Here is a 20646-nt window from a genome sequence, read left to right on the forward strand (position 1 = left end):
CATATGTCCTTGTTGTATGAACATGCACTATTTGGGTATATACCCAAGAGAGGAATGGCTGGATCTTGAGGTAGACTGATTCCCATTTTTCTGAGCAACCGCCATACTGATTTCCAGAGTGGTCTTACAAGTTCGAACTCCCACCAGCAATGGTGGAGTGTTCCTTTTTCTCCACTTTTTGAGACAGTGTATATTACAGGCATGCCCTAACATACTCAGTTTATGTGGTGCTGGGTATCAAACCCTGGGCTTTGTGTATGGAAAGCAAGCACTTTACCCACTGAGCTCCATCCCCAGCCTGAGCCCAAATTCTTATCTTTAAAGCATTACAATCTAATTCATCTTTGTAGAAATCTAGATGTTTATAATGCTTGTGTTTAGTTACCAGAGGCTGCTTGAAGCAGGGTAGAAATTCAGAAAGTGTTCTAAATATAACTTTCTAAATATATCTTGGGCATTGACCTACATATTCTTTTCTTAGAAATGAGTGTTTATTTTAGGTTAGCTATGATCAGTAATAAGAATTAATAAACTGATCTCTAAATGGCATTGTTTAAAGATATTGTCAGTGTAGAGACACTTTGTATTTTATATGCTGCAGACCAAATCCAAGGCAACATGCCTTTACTTACTACAGGGAACCTACTAAGTTTGATGCCCCAAATTACAGCTTTTTAAAAAGCATAAAAATAAGGGAATTTCATAATATGCAAAGTAAACCAGGCATGATAGCATGTGCCTATAATCCCTGTGCTGCAAGGCTGAAAAGGAGGACCAAAAATTGAAGACCAGGTTACAAACAGACACTGTCTTAAAAAAACAAAAACCAAACCAAAAACCAAAACCAACAAAAAACCTGGAGATGTAGCTCAGTGGTAGAATGCTTACCTCTAATGTGTGAGGTTCTGGGTTTACACAGAAACAGAATCAATTCACAGAACATCAATTCAAATTACAAACATATATTCAAACTCCCAAAGAACTATTCTACACAAATTTTCTTTAAAACTGTATAAAAAAGGAAAATGAAAGAGGGAGAAGACATAAAAAAAGATATAATCAAAATAGACCAAAGACCTACCAACCAAACAACAACAGCAACAACAACAAAAACCTACTTAATACTTAATACTTAATGCCCAGAGGCTGACATCTCAGATGTCTCAAGAGGTTCCTGCTATCAAACTTCTTGAGTTTGAACCCTTGGTTCAACTCCAACAAGTTTTCCTCTGACTTTCACATGCCTATGCCCACACACATACAAGCTAAATAAAAGTTCTTAAGAGATCCAATATACAGTATTAATGCTCATTTTTTAATGTTTAGAATGGTAAATTGTATAGTATGGTAGATGTCTTGATGACATTTAAAAAGCTTTTTAAAAAGATAGTATTGTTTGTTCTAATTCTAAAATAATAATGTGAAGACTACTATATACTCACTTCCTATACAAAACTGATAAACTGCATGAATAAAGAAAACCATAAATTCTCTGAAAAGTCCTGCAGGTGTACAGAAAATGAAACATATTCAAGATACTTAGCTAAGCCAGATAGCGCAAGCCTATATAACCCCAGCACTGGAAAAGTTATGGCAAGAGCACCACAAGTTTATGGCTAGTTTTTGACAATTTGTTGCTGGTTTGGGTTTTATGGTTTATTTTGAGAAAGGGTGGTATGTATCCCAGACTGGCCTTGAACTAAAGGCTAGTTTCAACTCTTAGTCTTCCTGCCTCTACCTCCAAAGTGCTGGGATTACAGACAGATACCACTACCATAATGTACAAACAAAAGACCAGTAAGATTTACCTCCCCACCCCAGCTCCAGGGGGAAAAAAAAAGGTGAAACAAAGTAATTTGAGACAGAAAAGTCTACAAAAACACTATTTAGTTTGTTTGTGTTGGCTGTTTACTTCTGGATCTGTGGCTCACCCTTAAATTTTTATATGCCCAGTGGACTCCATTGGAGAAAACTTATTTTTTTTCCCTTCTCAAGCAGTTGTCAATTGAAGATAGATTCTCCTCCTCCTCCTCCTCCTCTTCTTCTCCCTCCTCCTCAACCCCCTCCCTCCTCCCATGACAGGGTTTCTCTGTAGCTTTGGAACCTGTCCTGGAACTGGCTCTATAGACCAGGCTGCCCTCGAACTCACACAGAGTTCACAAGAAGATAGATTCTTGATTAGAGATGGGAGCCCATATCCACTTACCCCTCTCAGCACTGGGACCCCTTCTGGCTTGAACCCTGTGCATGCTGCCATAGTCTCTGTGAATTCATCTGTGTATTAGTCCTGTTGTGTCTGGTAGACACTTTCCTTGGTGTCATCCATACTCTCTGGCTCTTGCAGTCTTTCTTCTCCTCTTCTGCATAGCTCCTTGAGCCCTGAGGAGAGGAGTTTGATGAAGACCTGAGTGTAACAAAGCCTCCTACTCTCTGCATGTTGTCCAGTTTTGGGTCTCTGAACTAGTTCCTCTGGCAAGGGGAAGCTTCTCTGATGATGGCTAAGCAAAACACTGATTTATAGGTATAGCAGAATATCATTATGAATGATTTTATTGTTGTGTTCTTTTAGAAGAACAATAAATAATATTTGGGTTTCCCCTGGGCCTATGGTCTGTCTAATCTTAGGTTCTTGGCCACTTGAGTAATATTAGGCATGGGCTCCATCTCATGGAGTGTGCTTTAATTTAAATCTAACCAGATTTAAACTAACCAGATAGTGGTTGATTACTACCACAACTTTTGTGCCAATATTGTACCAGAGTATCATGCAGGCAGGACTCTGTCATAGATAGCTGGGATGTGTGGAGTACCTTCCAGCATCAGAAACATTAGTCAGTAGGGGTGAAGGCTCTAGGGAAACAATAGCTCGATTTCTCCATGTTGAATGTACGTGACGTCACTAGCACTGAGTACTTGTTGAGCGTGTCTTAAGTCCAATCAGAGAGCTGTTGATTACTACGCAGGTAGGTGTGCCACTACTGTACGCTTCAGGTTATTGTGCTAGGCTGGTTGTTGATGTAGTTCATAGGTATCATAACTGGGTAGGACTGTTGCTTGCCTCCTTCCTTTGGAAGCTTGCACAGTGCCTCTGGTACCATGAAAGCTAGTCCTCAGTGGGGAGGTGTTCAGGCTCTTCTAGCTTAGAGTTCTCTGGGCCCTGCTTCTGAAGTGCATGGTGTCTTCAGCAATAGGGATATTTACCTTCCACCTCTGGGGCCAACCAAGGACAATAGTAATAGACTATATGTTTTGGGAATCTCTTGGAAAATCCTGGCCATCAACTCAAAAGAGGGCTTCTCATGTCTGGTTCCGGGTTTTTGTTAAGTGGTCTTTGGCTCCTGGAGGGACCATTGTCAACGTAGATGAGAAAAATTTGTGAAAATTATATATGTTTATTATATACAGAATTACATGTATTATGGTTTTAAGGTAAATAGTTAATAACTATGATTCCTATAGATTTTCTATACTTCCTTAATTTTACCCTCCTTCTCTATTTGCCTTCTCCCCCCTCCAGAAAGAGTCCCCTCTTCCCATTTCTTTAAACAGGGCACTAGGACCCTGCTATTCCTCTCTTTATTGCTCCACAATCCTCGATCCTGGCAGTGGTCCCCTTTTACTATCCTGGTTTCTTCAGTTACTTTAAGCTATGTGCTCACGTCTGAAGATGTGGAGTGAGGAGCCTCCAGTGAGAGAGAACATGTGATATTTGTCTTTCTAGGTCTGGGTTTCCTTACTCAATATGATTTTTTTTTCTAGTTTCATCCATTTATTTGCAAACTTCATGATTTCTTTTTCCTTTACAGCTGAATAGTATTCCATAGTGTTTATATACCACACTTTAATTTGTCGATTGAAAGACATTTAGGTTCTTTCCATTTTCTAGCTATTGTGAACAGAGCAGCAGTGAACATAGCCAAGCAAGTAATTGGAGTAGGATGTTGCATCCTTTGGGCATATGTGAAAGAGTGGTATAGCTGGGTCATATGGTAGATTTATGTGTAGCTTTTTGAGAATTTTCCACACCAATTTCGATGGTAGATAGACCTGTGTGTAATCACACTGTCAGGGAACAAGGGTTCTCTTTTTCCTGGCATCCTCTCCAGCATATAGAATACAGTATTCTTTCAAAGGAGGTTAGAAATTCAGTACAGTTAGAATTCATAAGCTAATATTAGAGCATACTTATGAAATGGCAGGGTAAGCTAACGGGTTTATGTAGATCCTGTTTGAGATATTAGTTGCTTGTTTTTCTTTAGGTTTTAGGGTGATGATTAAAGTAAGTAGTTGTAGCAGTGCTAGCAATTAAAATGTCTTGTTCTGTGGAGCAAAATCTTGCCTTAAAGTATCCTATTTATTTAATTAAATTAATTAATTTATTATAGTCCTGAAGCTAGAGTCTGGGTCTGTATACATGGACCACTGATCTACATTCCTGTCCTAGAAAATGCCATTCAATGGCTGCACTTTTGTCATCATCAATTTGTGGTTTCAACTGAAAAGTCTTTGGCAGCAATAAACTTGTAATACCAAATGACTTCAGTTTGTATTTTGTCACAGGGTAAAGGACAGCACAGTTTAAGTTTGTTTTAGCAGAAATGCACTATCATAATAGTGGTGTCAATGATGGCTTATAAAGGCATGCAGTTGAAAAGGTGAGTTGTAAAACATGCTGAGTACTCAGAGGGCTATACCTACTTTTCTCTTTTCTTCCCTTCTTGTCTTTTTAGCTTTCCATTTTTCTTTCTTTAGACAGGATCTTACTGTGTAGCTTAGACAGGCCTGGAACTCAGTGTAGTCTAATAAATTTTGAGGGCTGGGGTTATAAGTGTGTGCCACCTCATTTTATCTACATATTTTTTGTCTGAGGGTTGTGTTCTTGTGCTTATTCCATACACACTCAAGTTCATTATTTTTCCACCACCTATTTTATCCTTTCTGTATTCTACTCTTGTCGCCTAAACAGTGTTTTTCAAACCCATTTTTTCCTCTTTGAAAGAACTTTGCAGATCTATGTTGAAGTCTTGCTTCTTTTAAGTAACTCTCAAATCTGCCTTTACTGAAGCCACTATTATCTCATTTAGGAATACCTTTTAAAAAATACTTAATTCACACTGGAAGACAAATGTCACACAATTTCAGTTTTATGTGTAACCTAGAAATGATGAACTTATGGAAACAAAGAGCAGAATTGTGGCTATTAGGCTTCAATGTGGGACTTTTAACAATGGGGAAACGATTGGTTTAAGGATATAAAACTGCAGTTGGACAAGAGGCATGGACTCTCTGAAGTCTTGAGGTCTACTGAGAGCATGATAAATATGGTTGATAACAATATGCTATACTTTAAAAGTTGTAGTTTTTAAAGTTTTAAGTTTTTAAAGTTTTTAAGTTTTTAAAGTTTTAAGTTGTATTTTAAAGAGATAGTATACTTTAAGTGTTCTCAAAACAAAAATGATGAATATATGTGATATAACATGTTAATTGGTTTAATTTAGCCATGCCATTGTGAACATACTGTATTCTGTATCATAATTGTGCATGACTTTATTTATGAACTAAATAAATGAATGGAAAAAAAAGAAAAAAAAAAGAAAAAAATACTTATTTTATTTAACTTTTTGTGTATGTGTGTGCCTGAGTGTAAGTCTTTGTACTACGTATGTGCCTGGGTCCTAAAGAGGCCAAAAGAGGCATCCCAGCCTCTGGAACTGGAGTTACAGATGGTTGTAAGCTGTTATGTGAGTACTGGGACCTGAATCTGGGACCTCTACAAGAGCAGTAAGCACTTTTGACTGCTGAGTCATCTCTCTAGCCCCATCACTTATGGATAGCTTAAGTAATTAATTTGCTAGAGGCAGCAAGAGATGTAACTCAAATTATCAGCTTTGTTGCTTGAAGAGTTCTTCTCAAAGACCGCCACTTAAGTATTGGCTGGATCTTGATTTAGTCTCAGAAAAAAAATTTGAGGATGAATCAGAATGAAGCAAAGTCAGGATTTATTGAAAAGAACCATTTACACCCAAGGAGTGGGATTCTCTAAGAAACATTTAGGATTCTCAAGTGTTTCTCAGAAATGTGTGTGTGTGTGTGTGTGTGTGTGTGTGTGTGTGTGTGTGTGTGTGTGTGTGTGTGTTTGTTTATGTTATCATAAAATTACATATTTCAAAGGATACAGTGTGTAAGTGTTTTAGTGCTTGGGCATGGTGGCACATGCCTTAATTACAGCATTTGGGAGGCAGAGACAAGCAGATGTCTTTTGAGCCTGCCTGATATACACAGGAAGATCTAGGACAGCCAAGACTATATTGTCCTTTTTTTTTTTTTAATCAGTTTATGGGATGCCTTGTACCAGTTTATAGGAAGAGGAGTTAGTTCTGGTAAGATTAAAACAAGCCAAAAAGCTAAGAAAGGGGATGGAGAAATGGTTTAGTGGTTAAGAACACTGGCTCCTCTTCCAGAGGACCTGAGTTCAATTCCCAGACCCACATGGTAGCTCAGGACCACCTGTAACTCCAGTTCCAGGGGATTTGACATCTTCTGGCCTCTGTGGGCACAGCATACACATAGTGCACAGACATACATGTAGGTGAATATTCACATAAAATAAATCTAAAAAAAAAGATGAGGATTTTTAAAAATTTCTTTATTTTTTTAACTTTACATAGGTCACCAAGTGGTCAAGACAAATTTTATGGTTGTAAGCATGATTCATCATCATGCATATGAGATTTCTTAGGAAAAAATAGCCTTATAGATGAGAAATGATTTGTTTTTGAACTTGATTTTATTTTTATGTATGTTTGTGTATCTGTGCTTGTGTATGCCACATTTATGTGGGTGCCCAAGGAGGCAAGAAGAAGGTGTTGGGTCCTCAGGGAACTCAACAGGGTCCTCTGGAAGAGTGGTGCTTTTAATCATGAGCCATTTCTTCAGCCTGAGAAAGGAGTTCTAATAACGTTAGTTTTGGTCTTAAGCTTGGTTTGCCAGCTGTTTTAACACTGTTGTTTGAGATCTGTCTTGGGAATGGAGGGTCATATCACTTCCTTTTAAATTTCTTGTTTTCATTTTGAAGGAATCAGGCGGATCTCTGTGAGTTCGAGGCCAGCCAGGTCTCCAGAGCGAGTGCCAGGATAGGCTCCAAAGCCACACAGAAAAACCCTGTCTCGAAAAACCAAAAAAAAAAAAAAAAAAAGGAATTAGAATTCTTGAGTGACAGTTTTCTACCCCAGCGTTTGGAAAGTGTGGGTCTACTGCTTCTGGCTTCTGCTTCAAAGAAGTCAAACCGAAACAAGGTTCTTTTGCATTTGATGGGTTACTTTAGCTGATTTCGGTATTTCTCTTTTTTCTTTTACTTATCTATGATGTAAATATGTGGATCACTGTGCATTTATCTTGAGGGCTTTATTTTTGAGCTTAGACTTTTTTTTTTGTAAATCAAATTTAGAGTATGTGAATTGTTAATTTTCTTCCCTTTCTCCCCCTTCTCTCCCTCCCTCCCTCCCTTCCTTCTGAGACTGGGTGTTATGTGGCTTAGTCTGGCCTTGAACTTGCTTTGTATCTGATTCTGCATCTACCTTTCAAGCACTGGGATTACAAGTGGATGCTACCACTGGCTTTTGGGATCCCCCCATTTTTTTTTCTTGTGTCTTATTCTCTTTTGAGGAATACCATTAAATGTATGATGGTATTTGCTATTTTTTTCATTCTTCAAAGTGCTATTTGTTTTTCTTTTTTCTCCTTTTTAAGTGTGTGTGTGTGTGTGTGTGTGTGTGTGTGTGTGTGTGTGTGTGTGTTGCTGAGAGTCAAGACAAGATCAGGGTGTGTGCATGCTAGGTAAGCTCTCTTTATCACTGAGATTGCATACCCAGCCCCTAGGGTCCTTAAGTGTTTTGAACATATTTTAAATCGCTCCTTTGAAGTCTTTGCTAAGTCTAACATCTGAGAATTTTTCCCAGTGACTACTTTTTTCTCCTTTGTATGAGTCACAATTTCCTGTTTCTTTTGGAAGTCTTAATTGTTTTTGTTGAAATTTGACATCTCAGACAAAATACTCTTCCAATTTTGGATTTTGATCTTTGTCCTTTTGAAGATGTTACACTTCTTTGTTTAGATAACAGATCTATGAAATGTCTTCACTCCAGATTTTTTTTTAAAGATTTTATTTATTATGTATACAACATTCTGCACACCAGAAGAGGGTACCAGATCTCATTACAGATAGTTGTGAGCCAACATGTGGTTGCTGGGAATTGAACTCAGGACCTCTGGAAGAGCAGTCGGTGCTCTTAACCTCTGAGCCATCTCTCCAGCCCCCTTCACTCCAGATTATAGCTACTAGTTTCTCTGCTCAATATTTTTTCTTCCTTTCTTTACATTTTAAGCTTTTTACTGGTTGCTTTTGTTACTTCTGGTACTTATTGATCAACAACCAGTGACTAGACAGTGGTTGTACATAAACATCTGAGGCTAATAAAACTTCATTCTCTCCTAGTAGATCTATATGTAGATATGGGATACATTTTAAAGCTGAATCCTTTTCAGAATATATCCACCACTATTATTTTCTAAAATGCTAAAGTAAATCTTAAACAACAACAGCAAGAATAGACTAAAGCCCATATCATTATCAGTGCCTCTGAGTTCTCCTTCCTTCCTTCCTTCCTTCCTTCCTTCCTTCCTTCCTTCCTTCCTTCCTTCCTTCCTTCCCGCCTGCCCTCCCCCCTCTTTCTTTTTGTTTTTCTTTCTTTCTGTGTTTCTTTTTTTGGTTTTTCGAGGCAGGGTTTCTCTGTGTAGCTTTGGAGCCTATCCTGGCACTTGCTCTGGAGGCCAGGCTGGCCTCGAACTCACAGAGATCTGCCTGCCTCTGCCTCCCAGGTGCTGGGATTAAAGGCGTGCGCCACCAACTCCCGGCCTTTTTGTTTTTCGAGACAGGGTTTCTCTGTGTAACAGTCTTGGCTGTCATGGAACTCTCTTTGTAGACTAGGCTGACCTCTAACTCACAGAGATCCACCTGCCTCTGCTGCAACTAAAGGTGTGTGCCACCACAGCCAGGCTTTTTTCTTTTTTAAAGATTTTTATTTGTGTGTGTGTGTGTGTGTGAGAGAGAGAGAGAGAGAGAGAGAGAGAGAGAGAGAGAGAGAGAGAGAGAGAGAGAGAGAGAGAGAGAGAGAGAATATGAATATGAGAATGCATGCCACATGTGTGTGCATCCCTGAAGAGAGGCCAGAGAAAGGCTTCGATCCTTTGCAGCTGGAGCTACAGGCAGGTCTGAGCTGCCCAATATGAGTGCTAGGAACTGAATGAACTCAGGTCTCCTGGAAGAGCAGCAAACATTCTTAGCCACTGAGCCATCTCTCCTCAGCTGCCCACTCTTGATTCTTGTTTCTTGCTTTCTCTTGTTCTGATGGCAGCAGTGGGCAGGACTCCTGCTAGTGTGACACCAGCTGCAAGAGCAGGTCCAGCAGCCCCTGTGTTGCACGTGAGACTCTTTGCAAATAAGTCAGACCAAAAGGTTCAAAATTTACATCAGCTGCTTTAATGAGTGCATTGATCTTCCCTGTGCAGGACACCCCTTCTTGCAGAAGGAGAGCAGAGTAGATGCAGGCATACATGGAGATAAGTCATGGTGCACAGTGGGGATGGTGCTGGGGAGACTGCAATTGCTGGGTGGAATGCTGGTTACTCTCTAGATGGAATGAGACCCTCATCCATTGCAGCTTTAGCTGTTTTAAAAGACTGTACACATTGGCAGCACCAAAGAATAGGCAATAAATTATTTTTAGTTCGATGCTATATTGTAATACTTTGAAATGGTCTAGTGCTTCCTTCTTTCAAACCAAGACTTTTATGTGTTTGCTTTATAATTGACATTACTTTCATTTTAGTGATTTCACTAAATTAGATATTTTTAGATATTTCACTTTAAAGGAAAAAAACTTTGTTCTAGAGTGTATGAATGGATTCTCAACAGAAACACCAGTTGAGATTTTCTTCCCCTTCCCCTCCCTGTCTCTTCATATAGCTTAAGCTGGCATTATTCTTGTTATGTAGCTAAGGATGATCTTGAATTTTTGATCTTCCTACCACTACCTCCTGAGTGTTAGTATCACACCACACATTTAACCATGCCTTGTTTGTGTAGTGCTTGGGATTGAAGTCAGGGATTTTGCAAACACAAAGCTCACCTAAGTTTTTTTCTAAATTTTTTGATTTATTTGAAGGTGGGGGCATACATATGTTGTTGTAATTGAGAAAAAAGTGACGAGAGAGAGAGAGAGAGAGAGAGAGAGAGAGAGAGAGAGAGAGAGATAGAGAGAGAGATAGATGCCATTCGATAGAGTTCAAGTGGAGGTGTTTTTGTTTTTTTTTAACCAGGAAAAGGAATCATAAAAAGGGGGACTGGCCTCCAGGGACAGGAACAGCGGGAGAGAAGAGAGAGGTAGAGACAGAGACAGAGAAAGAGGGAGAGAAAGAAAGAGGAGGATGGGAGGTGGATAGGCCCCTTTTAAAAAGGAACACAGTGGATGTGTACAGTTGTTGCTCTTAGTGGCTGCAGCTGAGGGTGTATCCTGTGAGAGCCCCAAGGACAGGGCAGTACAGATGCCTGAATACTAACACGTGATACAGTGTGTATGTAGTGGTCAAAGGATAGCTTATAGGTGTCTTTTCCACTCTGAATCCCAGGGACTGAACCCAGGCCATAAGGCTAGGTGGTAAGTGCCTTTATGTTACCCATTGAGCCATCTTGCTGATTTTTTTTATTTTTATCAGAAAAATTTGGCTTATTTTTTAATTCAAGGGTATTTTATATAGACATATAAATAGTTTATATTGTTAGCATACTTTATTTATGATACTTTCTGCTTATTGATTTAGCCCATGCTTCTTCTGATGGCTTTCAGCAGTGTTGCATTTCTTTTAGAACTGTTAAAACATCTATGCTTATTTTCATTTAGTTAAAAAATTAGTTGTAATACAAATATGTTTGTTAAGGAAACTGTCATATGCCGATTTTATTAGAGAACAGGGCTATGCAAAGCAAAAAAAATCTACATAAAATACCAATTAGTACTAATTAAAAATTGTGCTTCCAGTGTTAGAGCAATAAAAGGATTTTTATGATATTTTCCTTTTTCTGTCATAAAATGAACTGATAATTGGTAGACTAAAGTAATAGGAATGCTGTATTATACTTTACTAGCACACCATCATGATTAATGTTTGTGTCTGTGACTTATGGGGACATCATGGTCCTTGCCTTTTGTATTCTGTGTACAAAGTGAGGGAGTGGCTTGTCTTGCTTCTTCTTGGCATTCTCTGGAAAACCATCAATTAATGAAATTTTTGATATAAAAGGTTACAGACTGGTGGTTAAAGGTTCTGTTCTGCTCATGATATGGTAATGGTGAAGACATTGGGTGCTAAGTTTAGCAAATAAAGTGTAAAATGTGTAGGGAATTTTTCTTAAACCTGAATCTAGTCAGGTTTAAGAATTTCCTGGGATCACAAAGTAACTGAACTGTATTTTAGTGGCGGTTGTTTTTGAAACAAAACATCTGACATGAGACTCACTCAATAGATGGACGGAGGGAACAGCAGAATCTGGCCTTTGAGACAGGCTCTCAATATGTAGCCTAGGCTGATGTCCAACTCAGTCCAAATTCAGCCCTGCAAGTGTCGTATTACATGGGTATGCTCCCATGCCCAGCTGGCCTTGTCTCTTAATCCTCCTTTGGAATAGCTTCCATTGAGGGGAGTGCAGACAAGTTTGATTACTCATTTACTAAAGGCATGTAGTTAATTTTTTAAAAAGGAAGCAGGGAGGAGACAGCTCATTCAGAGGATCTGACTTTGATACCCAGAACCCATGTCAGGTGCTGTGGTGGCAAAGACAGGCTTTCCTACAACTCACTGGCCAGCCAGCATAGTGGAATTGACTATCTCCAGGCCAGTGATGGATCCTGTCTGATAAAACAGATGGATGGCTTTTGAGAAATGACACAGGAAGTTTTCATCTGGCCTGTACATGCACTTGCACACACATGCATAACCCGCCCCCTCCAGCAATCTTCACGTGTACATTAGATAGTTCTCCCCTTTATATCTCCTCTTTCTTTTAGTTACAATGATTCCCAGGTTAGTGCTGTGTTTGGTGGTACTGGGGCATTGAACATGTTAGGCAAACACTCTACTACTGAGCTACATTCTGGTCCCTGCCCCGTTTATATCTATGTTTTGATATCTATATGTTTTTAAAGATTTATTTCTTATGTATAGAAGTATTTGCCTGCATGTATATATGTGCCAGTAGTATTAGATCCCCTGGAATTGGAGTTACAGAAAGGAGCAGCTGTGTAGGTTCTGGGACCCAAACCAGGTTATGCTGCAAGAGCAGCTAATATTTTAACAAACACTGAGCCATCTTTCTGTCCCCTTTGTTTTTATTTTGAGACAGGGTCTCCAGAGTTGTCCGAGTAGGTGACTTTGGGATCCTCATACCTCAGCCTCCCAAGTAGCTGGGAATGTAGGCCTGTGCTACCATGTCCATGTCAGACTACTCCTACTTGTTGGTTTTTGTTTTTTTCTTTTTTGATATAGGGTCTCAAGTATCCCAGGGTGGCCTGAAATTTACTGTGGATGAACTTAAACTCCTGATTTTCCTACCTCTGCCTCTCTAGTGCTGAAATCACAGGCATGTACCATCATGTCTAGTTCTAGGTAGTGGTGAGGATTGAACCCCAGCTTCATATATGTGAGGCAAACACTACCGACTGAACTACACCTCCAGCCTCAGAATAGTCGTATTTTAAACCATTGTTTTCATTTATACTAAAGTCAAGTACACATTACATTAAAGGTTTTCAAAGATTTCTTTCTTGAGTGTTTTAAGTCTTTCTTATTGGGATTGAACTCAGAGCTTTAGGTACCCTAAACAAGCACTCTGTGCTATGCTACTTTCCCAGCCCCATCTAAAGTTCTAAACCCAACTCTTTGGTTCCTTACTTTAATTACAGCAAGAGGGGATTAATGTTCTGTTTTTAGTAGATAAGACTGCTAGGATCGTCCTTTGAGTATGACTGCCAGTGAAGCAGAGTATGGGTACATAGTTGAAGGTCTGCCTGAGTAATAACTTTTGTCACTTAGAAAAATAGCATACTGTATAGGTTAAATAAAATTCCATTTCTAGTCATTGACTTTATGTGTTTTCATGCAGGCTGCTTTCCTGTTGCGTCTTTGATACCGTTTCCTAGACTCTGCTTCATGATTTAATTTGGAATTCTGAAATGAAGATGGAGGAGACAGTGGGAAAAGTAGAAGAACTCATTGAGTCTGCAGCCCCACCAAAAACCTCTGAACAAGAAACAGTCAAGGAGGAAGATGGTTCTGTAGAACTGGAATCTCAAGTTCCAAAGGATGGTGTAGCTGACTCTACAGTTCTTTCTTCAATGCCCTGTTTGTTGATGGAACTGAGAAGGGACTCTTCAGAGTCTCAGTTAGCATCCACAGAGAGTGACAAGCCCACAGCTGGCAGAGTTTATGAGAGTGACTCCTCTAATCATTGCATGCTTTCCCCTTCCTCTAGTGGTCACTTGGCTGATTCAGATACGTTGTCTTCTGTAGAAGAGAATGAACCCTCTCAAGCAGAAACTACAGTAGAAGGAGATACTTCAGGAGTGTCTGGTGCCACTGTTGGGCGCAAGTCTAGACGGTCCCGTTCTGAAAGTGAAACATCTACTATGGCTGCCAAGAAAAACCGGCAATCCAGTGATAAGCAGAATGGCCGAGTCACCAAGGTTAAAGGTCATCGGAGCCAAAAGCACAAGGAAAGGATCAGACTACTGAGGCAGAAACGGGAGGCCGCTGCAAGGAAGAAGTACAACCTGCTGCAGGACAGTAGTACCAGTGATAGTGACCTGACTTGTGACTCAAGCACGAGCTCGTCAGATGATGATGAAGAGGTTTCAGGGAGCAGCAAGACAATCACTGCAGAGATACCAGGTAGAGGATGTTTTTTAAACTGACTGTAAAGCACCTGATGGCTTTTCTCAGCTGTCAGACTCAGTTAGATGAGTGACACTTGAAAAAATCCAGGAGACCTGCAGCTCTCTATAAATTTGAAGACTGCAGTCTATTAACAAGACACGGCCAACTTAACAAACAAACCTGTTCTGAGTTGCCAGTGCACTTTAGCACATCAGCAAAAACATTAAGTGATTAATGACAGGGACAAGATTAGTTTTTAAGCAATGGAATTCTTACAGGTCTTTCTCTGTAACATACTATCTGAACTTCCATCATTGCCTTTATAGCACTGCATAGATTTAATACTTACTGTTCAGCATTATTACTAAGTACAAGTACATTTTCCTCAGGAATAGGCACCTTGTTTTATTATCTAGTCTCTGCACTTGAGCTTATGGTGTCTGGAATAATAATAAATACATTCTTTCATTAAAGCTTTCTAATTACTGTTCCTCCTAAAACAATAGTTTTGTGTGTTTTCCCCCAGGTTTAGTGAATGATAAACTAGTTAACCCATATTGCACATTTTTTAATCCTACTTTGTCACTCAAATTGAAAAGAATGTTTTTTTTTTTTTTTTTTAAAAACTTTCCCCTTAATCTCCCATGCTTTAAAAGTTATCTAGAAATTGGCTTGTTTCAGCTCTCATAGAGAAAAGGGTGTGCAATTTATTACATTTTTTAATATGTTTGCTTTCCCTGTATTGTCACATTGGACACTGTGCTACAAAGGCAGTCTTGAGATTTCATAGAGGAAGGAAGATGGTATCTGAATGGGTTTTAAGTGATGAGTTCTCAGTATTGAAGAGAATTAAATGACTAGGAATATTTTGTAAAGTAACATGCTTAATAGGTCATGACAGCATTATTTATTGCTGCATTAAAAAGGGGAAAGTTTTGATTTTCTAAAGTTTTATAGATGACTTTTTTTCTTTTTAGTTTTCTGCATAAGGCAACATATTGCTGGTGTACAAAAGATATTTCAAGAAAAATCATATTGGTTATCTAAATTTATAACTAACCATGTAAACGCAATAGCAAGAATGATTTAAAAATTACTATATGTGAACCTCTAACAATAAGTCTCTTTCATATACTTTTCATATAGCATATTAAATATGAGTTTAAATGGTCTTGAGAAATGCTTTTTATTGTGAGAATATCTTGACTGAATTCCTTTAGTAGCTCCTTATATTAAAATGAGTGGGAAAAGATTTAAATGAAAGAAGCAGATTTTTCTAAAGCATGTTCTAGGTATATTTTAGTTTTCTATTAATGATATTTTTAAGGAAACCTTTACATACCTGTAAAATTGTTTGTGTATTCTTATATTCTGTTCTAATCTATTAATCAAGTTATAATGGATCTCCTAGTATAGTACTTAATTCCAGTTATAAACAGGTTTTCATATAACCTCAGCACTTTGCTTTTTTGTGGAAATGGAGAAAGTAGGCAAATAAAAATCTTTTTAAAGCTAGAATCCCATTGTAGAGGTGAAATGAGTAATGTCTAGTGAATACTCTCCTTATTTCCTTAATATATAGGCTAGGTGTTGTTTCTTCATTTTTGACTATCATAACCTTTTTTAAGATTTCTGAAACATTGGTCTTCTTTCTGTTTGCCATCTATTCTGAATTGTATACTAATCAAACATTGAAATAAGTTAATATTTACTATAGTTTCTATTTTTTATACTACTTAGTTAAGTTTTTGGCCTTTGAGAAGAGGTAACAGTTTCTAAGGTAATTGTGGAAAATGAAATGGTAGTTGTTGATGGAGACTACTGTATGACTGTGATGTTCTCTGCTCATATTTTTGGAGGGGAAGGTGGCCTCATTCACACATAGAACAGGCGTAAATGGTCTTTTTTTTGGCAATTATGCAAAGCAGAAAACAATTCCTAGCCATTCACGTTGGATGACTCACAACTGCCTCTAACGCTAGCTCCAGGGATCAGATGCCTCTGGCCTTCGTGTACACATGTACGCACATCTACTCACAGATACACAGACACACACACACACACTTAAAAATAAAGTGAACTAGTGTTTAAATGTAAGGAACTTCAGGCCAACCATATTGTTATCTCTGGAACACTGTGACTGTACATTTCTACTGTGACAGACATACATTTTTTAATTTCCTTAGTCACATTATGACTGGGCAAGAAGGGAGTCACACTCAATCTTATAGTAAGAGTAGTTGCTGAAAAGTGCTATGGAACAACTTGAGTGCAACAACACGGACACTCAGGTGAAACTTACATTGGATGTGCCTAAGTGAATCTTTGGATGGTGAAATGTGAGTTCAGCTATTCATACAGAGTGGAAAGGAATTGGACAGTACAAAGTTTCCTACTATGTGATTTTTGTCAAGATAAACCAGTTTAGTAATTCAGAAAATGCTTTATTATAAGATTCTGTTCAGTTACATCTTAAAAATTGAAGGAAGTTTCCCGATTGCACTATATGCTAAGTAATATTTTCTTTTAAAGAATGCAGATAATGGTGCAGAGTAGTACAGACTTACTGATTTAGTTTGCTATCTTGGGAAGAGATGTTTATGAAGTTTTTAAAAAATGAATTAACTGATAGGCTACTTAGTATTGCATTGTACCATTTTCCTGAAGTTTTTAGAGATATGGATGCTTTAAGTATTTGGAAGAACATGATGAAGATAATCTGGCAGTACTTTCATTTGGAGGACTTAGAAATTTTATGATAAATTTATAGTATTTTATAATGAATTGATGTAAAAATGCTATGTGATAGTTACCTTGAATATTTAAGGCTTTTATCAAATGCCTGGCTTATCTTTAGAGTTTTTGGTATGTTTTAATATATTATCTTTGCAGTTTTATGATTGGAACATTTATGTTTTATGTCTTCTTTACAGTTTGTGAATAGAACGTTATTTTTTTCATTGGGGACAGTGTCTCTAAAATTACTCTAGCTCTGTAAAGTTTGTTGGAAGTGTTTTGATGTTAGCTAATAAGAATAATGGGCATTAAACTTCAAAGAATTTATTTCCTGAGTAAACATCATTGTATATATGGACATCCAGAAAACATTTTTTTCTCCATGTAACCCTTCCTTTTCATTAATAGCATAGAGTGACCTTAGGCTAGCTTTGTCTCATCTTGGCTATTATGGCCTACTTTTGTGTGGTCTAATAGTCTTATAAATGCTTTTTCAGAGTGAGGTTCCAAAAGGGTCCCCATTGTGGCAAGTAAGAGTCAGTTGTCAGCTGGCTTAGATTTTCTGGAGTAAGTAATGGTGGTTATTGAGGACAGCTGTCTACAATCACCTGAATTTTTAATTCATGTGAGGCCATCAGACCAGCGGGGCCTTCTGAAACTAGCATCTCAACACTAAATATCCATCACAAATATTGGTATGCTCAGATGCATCATGACAAAATTGTTTAGCTATTTTTCTATGATTATTATGCTTAAGTGATTCTGAAACAAATTTGGGGTTGAGAGATGGCTCAGTGGCTAAGGTTCAATTCTTAGCCATTCACATCGGATGACTCACAACTACCTCTAACGCTAGCTCCAGGGGATCTGATGCCTCTGGCCTTCATGCACCTATGTACACACATCTATCTACTCACAGATACACAGACACACATACACATACAGTGAAAACTAAAGATAAATCTTTTTAAAAATAGTAGTAAAGTTTTAAGTTACCCATAATTTCACTTTTTAAAAATGACTTTGAAGTTTTCTTATTTTTATTTATTTTTTTATGTGTATAGATGTTTTGCCTGAATGCATGTATGATGTGCCTGGTGCCTATGGAAGTCAGAAGAGGGTTTTTGATTCCCTGGAACTAGAGTTATGGATGACTGTGAGCCACCATGTAGGTGCCTGGAATTGGAACTCAGGTCTTATGCAAGAGCAACATGTGCTCTTAACCACTGAGTCCTCTCTCCAGCCCCCTATAATTCCACTTTAACATTTGAGTATGTTGAGGATGACAAATCACAAAAATTGTCATACTACGCATACTTTTGTGTTGCTTTTCTTTATAACATTGCATTTTTGAACCTTTAATACATTATCCTCTAGATTGTTTGGATTTTGAATAATTTAGTTAACTATTAAAATAACTTCCCTAATACTTGCCATTTGGGCCATTTTTATATTCTGCTGTTATAAGAATATGAACACTTAGGGCTCCTGGACCATATAGTTTAAAACTATGTTTAAAAATACATTATTGTATCTTTGAGTTTGAGTATTTATGTATTATATTATTTCTATAGATAAATATTTATTCTTGTTTTGGTAAAGAATTGGAGCTTCAGGTTAATTTGTATTACTTTGCTATTTAGTGAAGTTGAAAAGCTTCCTTTGTCACTTATTTCTTTTGGTAAACAGTTTTCTTGTTCTTCATATGTTTTCTTCTTGGTACATGTTCTTTATTTTTCTTCTTAATTTGTAGGAGTTCTTAATCTATTGGGTGTTTAATTGTTTGGAAAGTTTTGATATTAATCCAAGCAGTGGTGACTCATAGTAGAAGACCTTTAGACTCATAAGGATCCCAATGAAGCACTGGTCATTGACCTTTCTCCTAGATTGAATATTAAGTGACTTGAACCTCAGTGGCTAAAGCCTCATGTATTTAATATAAATGTGTTTTCTGTAATCTGGAATTAGTTTGACAGCTGTTTGGTAGATAATATTGCTGATACAACACAGAGGCAGAACATTCAGGTGAAAACCATTCTGAGCTTAGCAAATGCAGACTAGGTTAAAAGAGTTATGTGTTTTAATAGCCATTTAAAACTTTAGATTGGAATCTTCTGGGGTCTAAACCTAGGTACCAGTGCCTTTACAGCTCTCCAGGCGAATCGTTCAGTTAAGTTAGCCAGGCTGTGTGGCATGATTCAGGTGGTGGTGAGAATGAGACTGTTAAACTGTCTGGTAGTCTGGTCACCTGAGTTGCTAGTGGGTGTGACTTTCTGAAAAATGGGCTCTGATTATTAGAAATCAGAGTTCTGTGTTAATTAATTGGATAGGCACCTCTTTCTCCATTTAAGTGAAATGTTTGTGGTTTTTTTAGACAGTGTCTCATTAGGTAACTGGCCTTGACTAGTGATCCTCCTGCCTCCACCTCACTTGCCTCTATATCCACCCTAAGTGGTTTTTTGTTTTGTTTTGTTTTGTTTTGTTTTGTTTTGTTTGTTTGTTTGTTTGTTTAGTTTAGTTTTTAGAGACAGGGTTTTTCTGTGTAGCTTTGGAGCCTATCCTGGCACTCGCTCTGTGTAGCTTTGGAGCCTATCCTGGCACTCTATCCAGGCTGGCCTCTAACTCACAGAGATCCACCTGCCTCTGCCTCCTGAGTGCTGGGATTAAAGGCATGTACCACCCTAAGTGTTTTTAAAGCACACATTGTTTAAGGGTATTATCTGAATGTTACAGTGCCTGCATATTAAATTAATAGGCTCTCATGTGAAAGCATAAAGGTACATTATCTTCATCCTTCTTATCTAAAGTGAGTGTCTTTAGATAAGTGTCTAAAGTTTTAGTTTTAATCTAAAGTTTTAACTACTCTAACTTTGTACAAAGACCATGTTTACTTAAGATGAGAATGTCGGCCCTGTTTTTTTTTTTTTTTTTTTTTTTTTTTTTAAACAAACTACTTTTTAGTGGTTTTCAGTTCACAGCAGATTTGAGCAGAGTTCCTCCAAGTTCCTGCCTTCAAATATAGCCTCCACACTATCAATAACCCAAATTAAAGTGTATACTTTTTTTAAACAATGATGAACCTGCATTGATTGACCTTCTGTTATCACCTAAAGTCCTTTATGTACTGTTAGTGTTCGCTTCGTTTTTTTTTCCCCTAAGTTCTGTGGATTTTGACAAATATGTTCTTTGTTTTTAGTCCTTAAAATTCATATTTGTTGGTGTTTATGCCTGGCAGTCATCTCTTTGAGGCTAGGACCTTTGTTACTGTCCTCAGTATAAATGTTCTCTCACCATTGCCTGAATTCAATTTCTAAATACTTATTTATGTATTCATCAAGAAATAGGTAATGCCAATATTTAAGAGATCATCTCTGCTTTCTGATTTTCTGCCCTACACTTATTTTTACCCAGCACATGCAATAGGGCTAAAAGGAAAAAGATTACTCTTTAAATTCTGCTTAAGCCAAGTAGGGTGGTGCCCATCTATAATTCCAACATTCCAGAGACTAAGACAGGAGTTGAATGAAAGGCTAGGCTGTATATCGAGTTCAAGGCTAGCCTAAACTACCTAATGAGACTGTGTCTCAATGACAGGAGTACAAAGTTTAGGTATAGTAACACTCTGTAGTCACTCACAGCCCCCAGGAGACTGATGCAGAATGATTGCAAGTTAAACCAGCATGGAACACATAATGTGATACTGTCTCAAAAGCCACAAAGAAAATAAAGGATGAATTCTATTTGGTCTGTTTTTCCTAAGCTAAATATACAGTAGAAGAAGGTACTTCCTTCTTAAAGGATCATGTATGTTGAGAGAAGGCTTTGTTTTTAAAATTTTTTTAAAAAGTGGAGATAGTAGATAAAGAGTAGTCAGAAAAGGGATAAGATGAAGTTAGAGGGAATGTAGGCAACAAACTTGAGGAG

The 20646-nt window shown here is 37.9% G+C and overlaps 1 protein-coding gene across 2 annotated transcripts in view; it reads left to right on the forward strand.

The window, feature by feature from the left end:
- CUNH18orf25 (chromosome unknown C18orf25 homolog) overlaps positions 1-20646 on the forward strand; it is a 76378-nt gene that overhangs the window by 16268 nt on the left and 39464 nt on the right. For both annotated transcript variants that reach the window (XM_027397948.2, XM_027397949.2), the window contains exon 2: positions 13217-14001. In XM_027397948.2, coding sequence (XP_027253749.1) covers positions 13287-14001 — 715 coding nt within the window. In that variant the 5' untranslated portion in view covers positions 13217-13286. The remainder of the gene's footprint in view (positions 1-13216; positions 14002-20646) is intronic.

The sequence above is a fragment of the Cricetulus griseus genome, chromosome 2 (genome assembly GCF_003668045.3).
Source record: "Cricetulus griseus strain 17A/GY chromosome 2, alternate assembly CriGri-PICRH-1.0, whole genome shotgun sequence".
In the NCBI taxonomy this organism is placed as follows: Eukaryota; Metazoa; Chordata; class Mammalia; order Rodentia; family Cricetidae; genus Cricetulus; species Cricetulus griseus.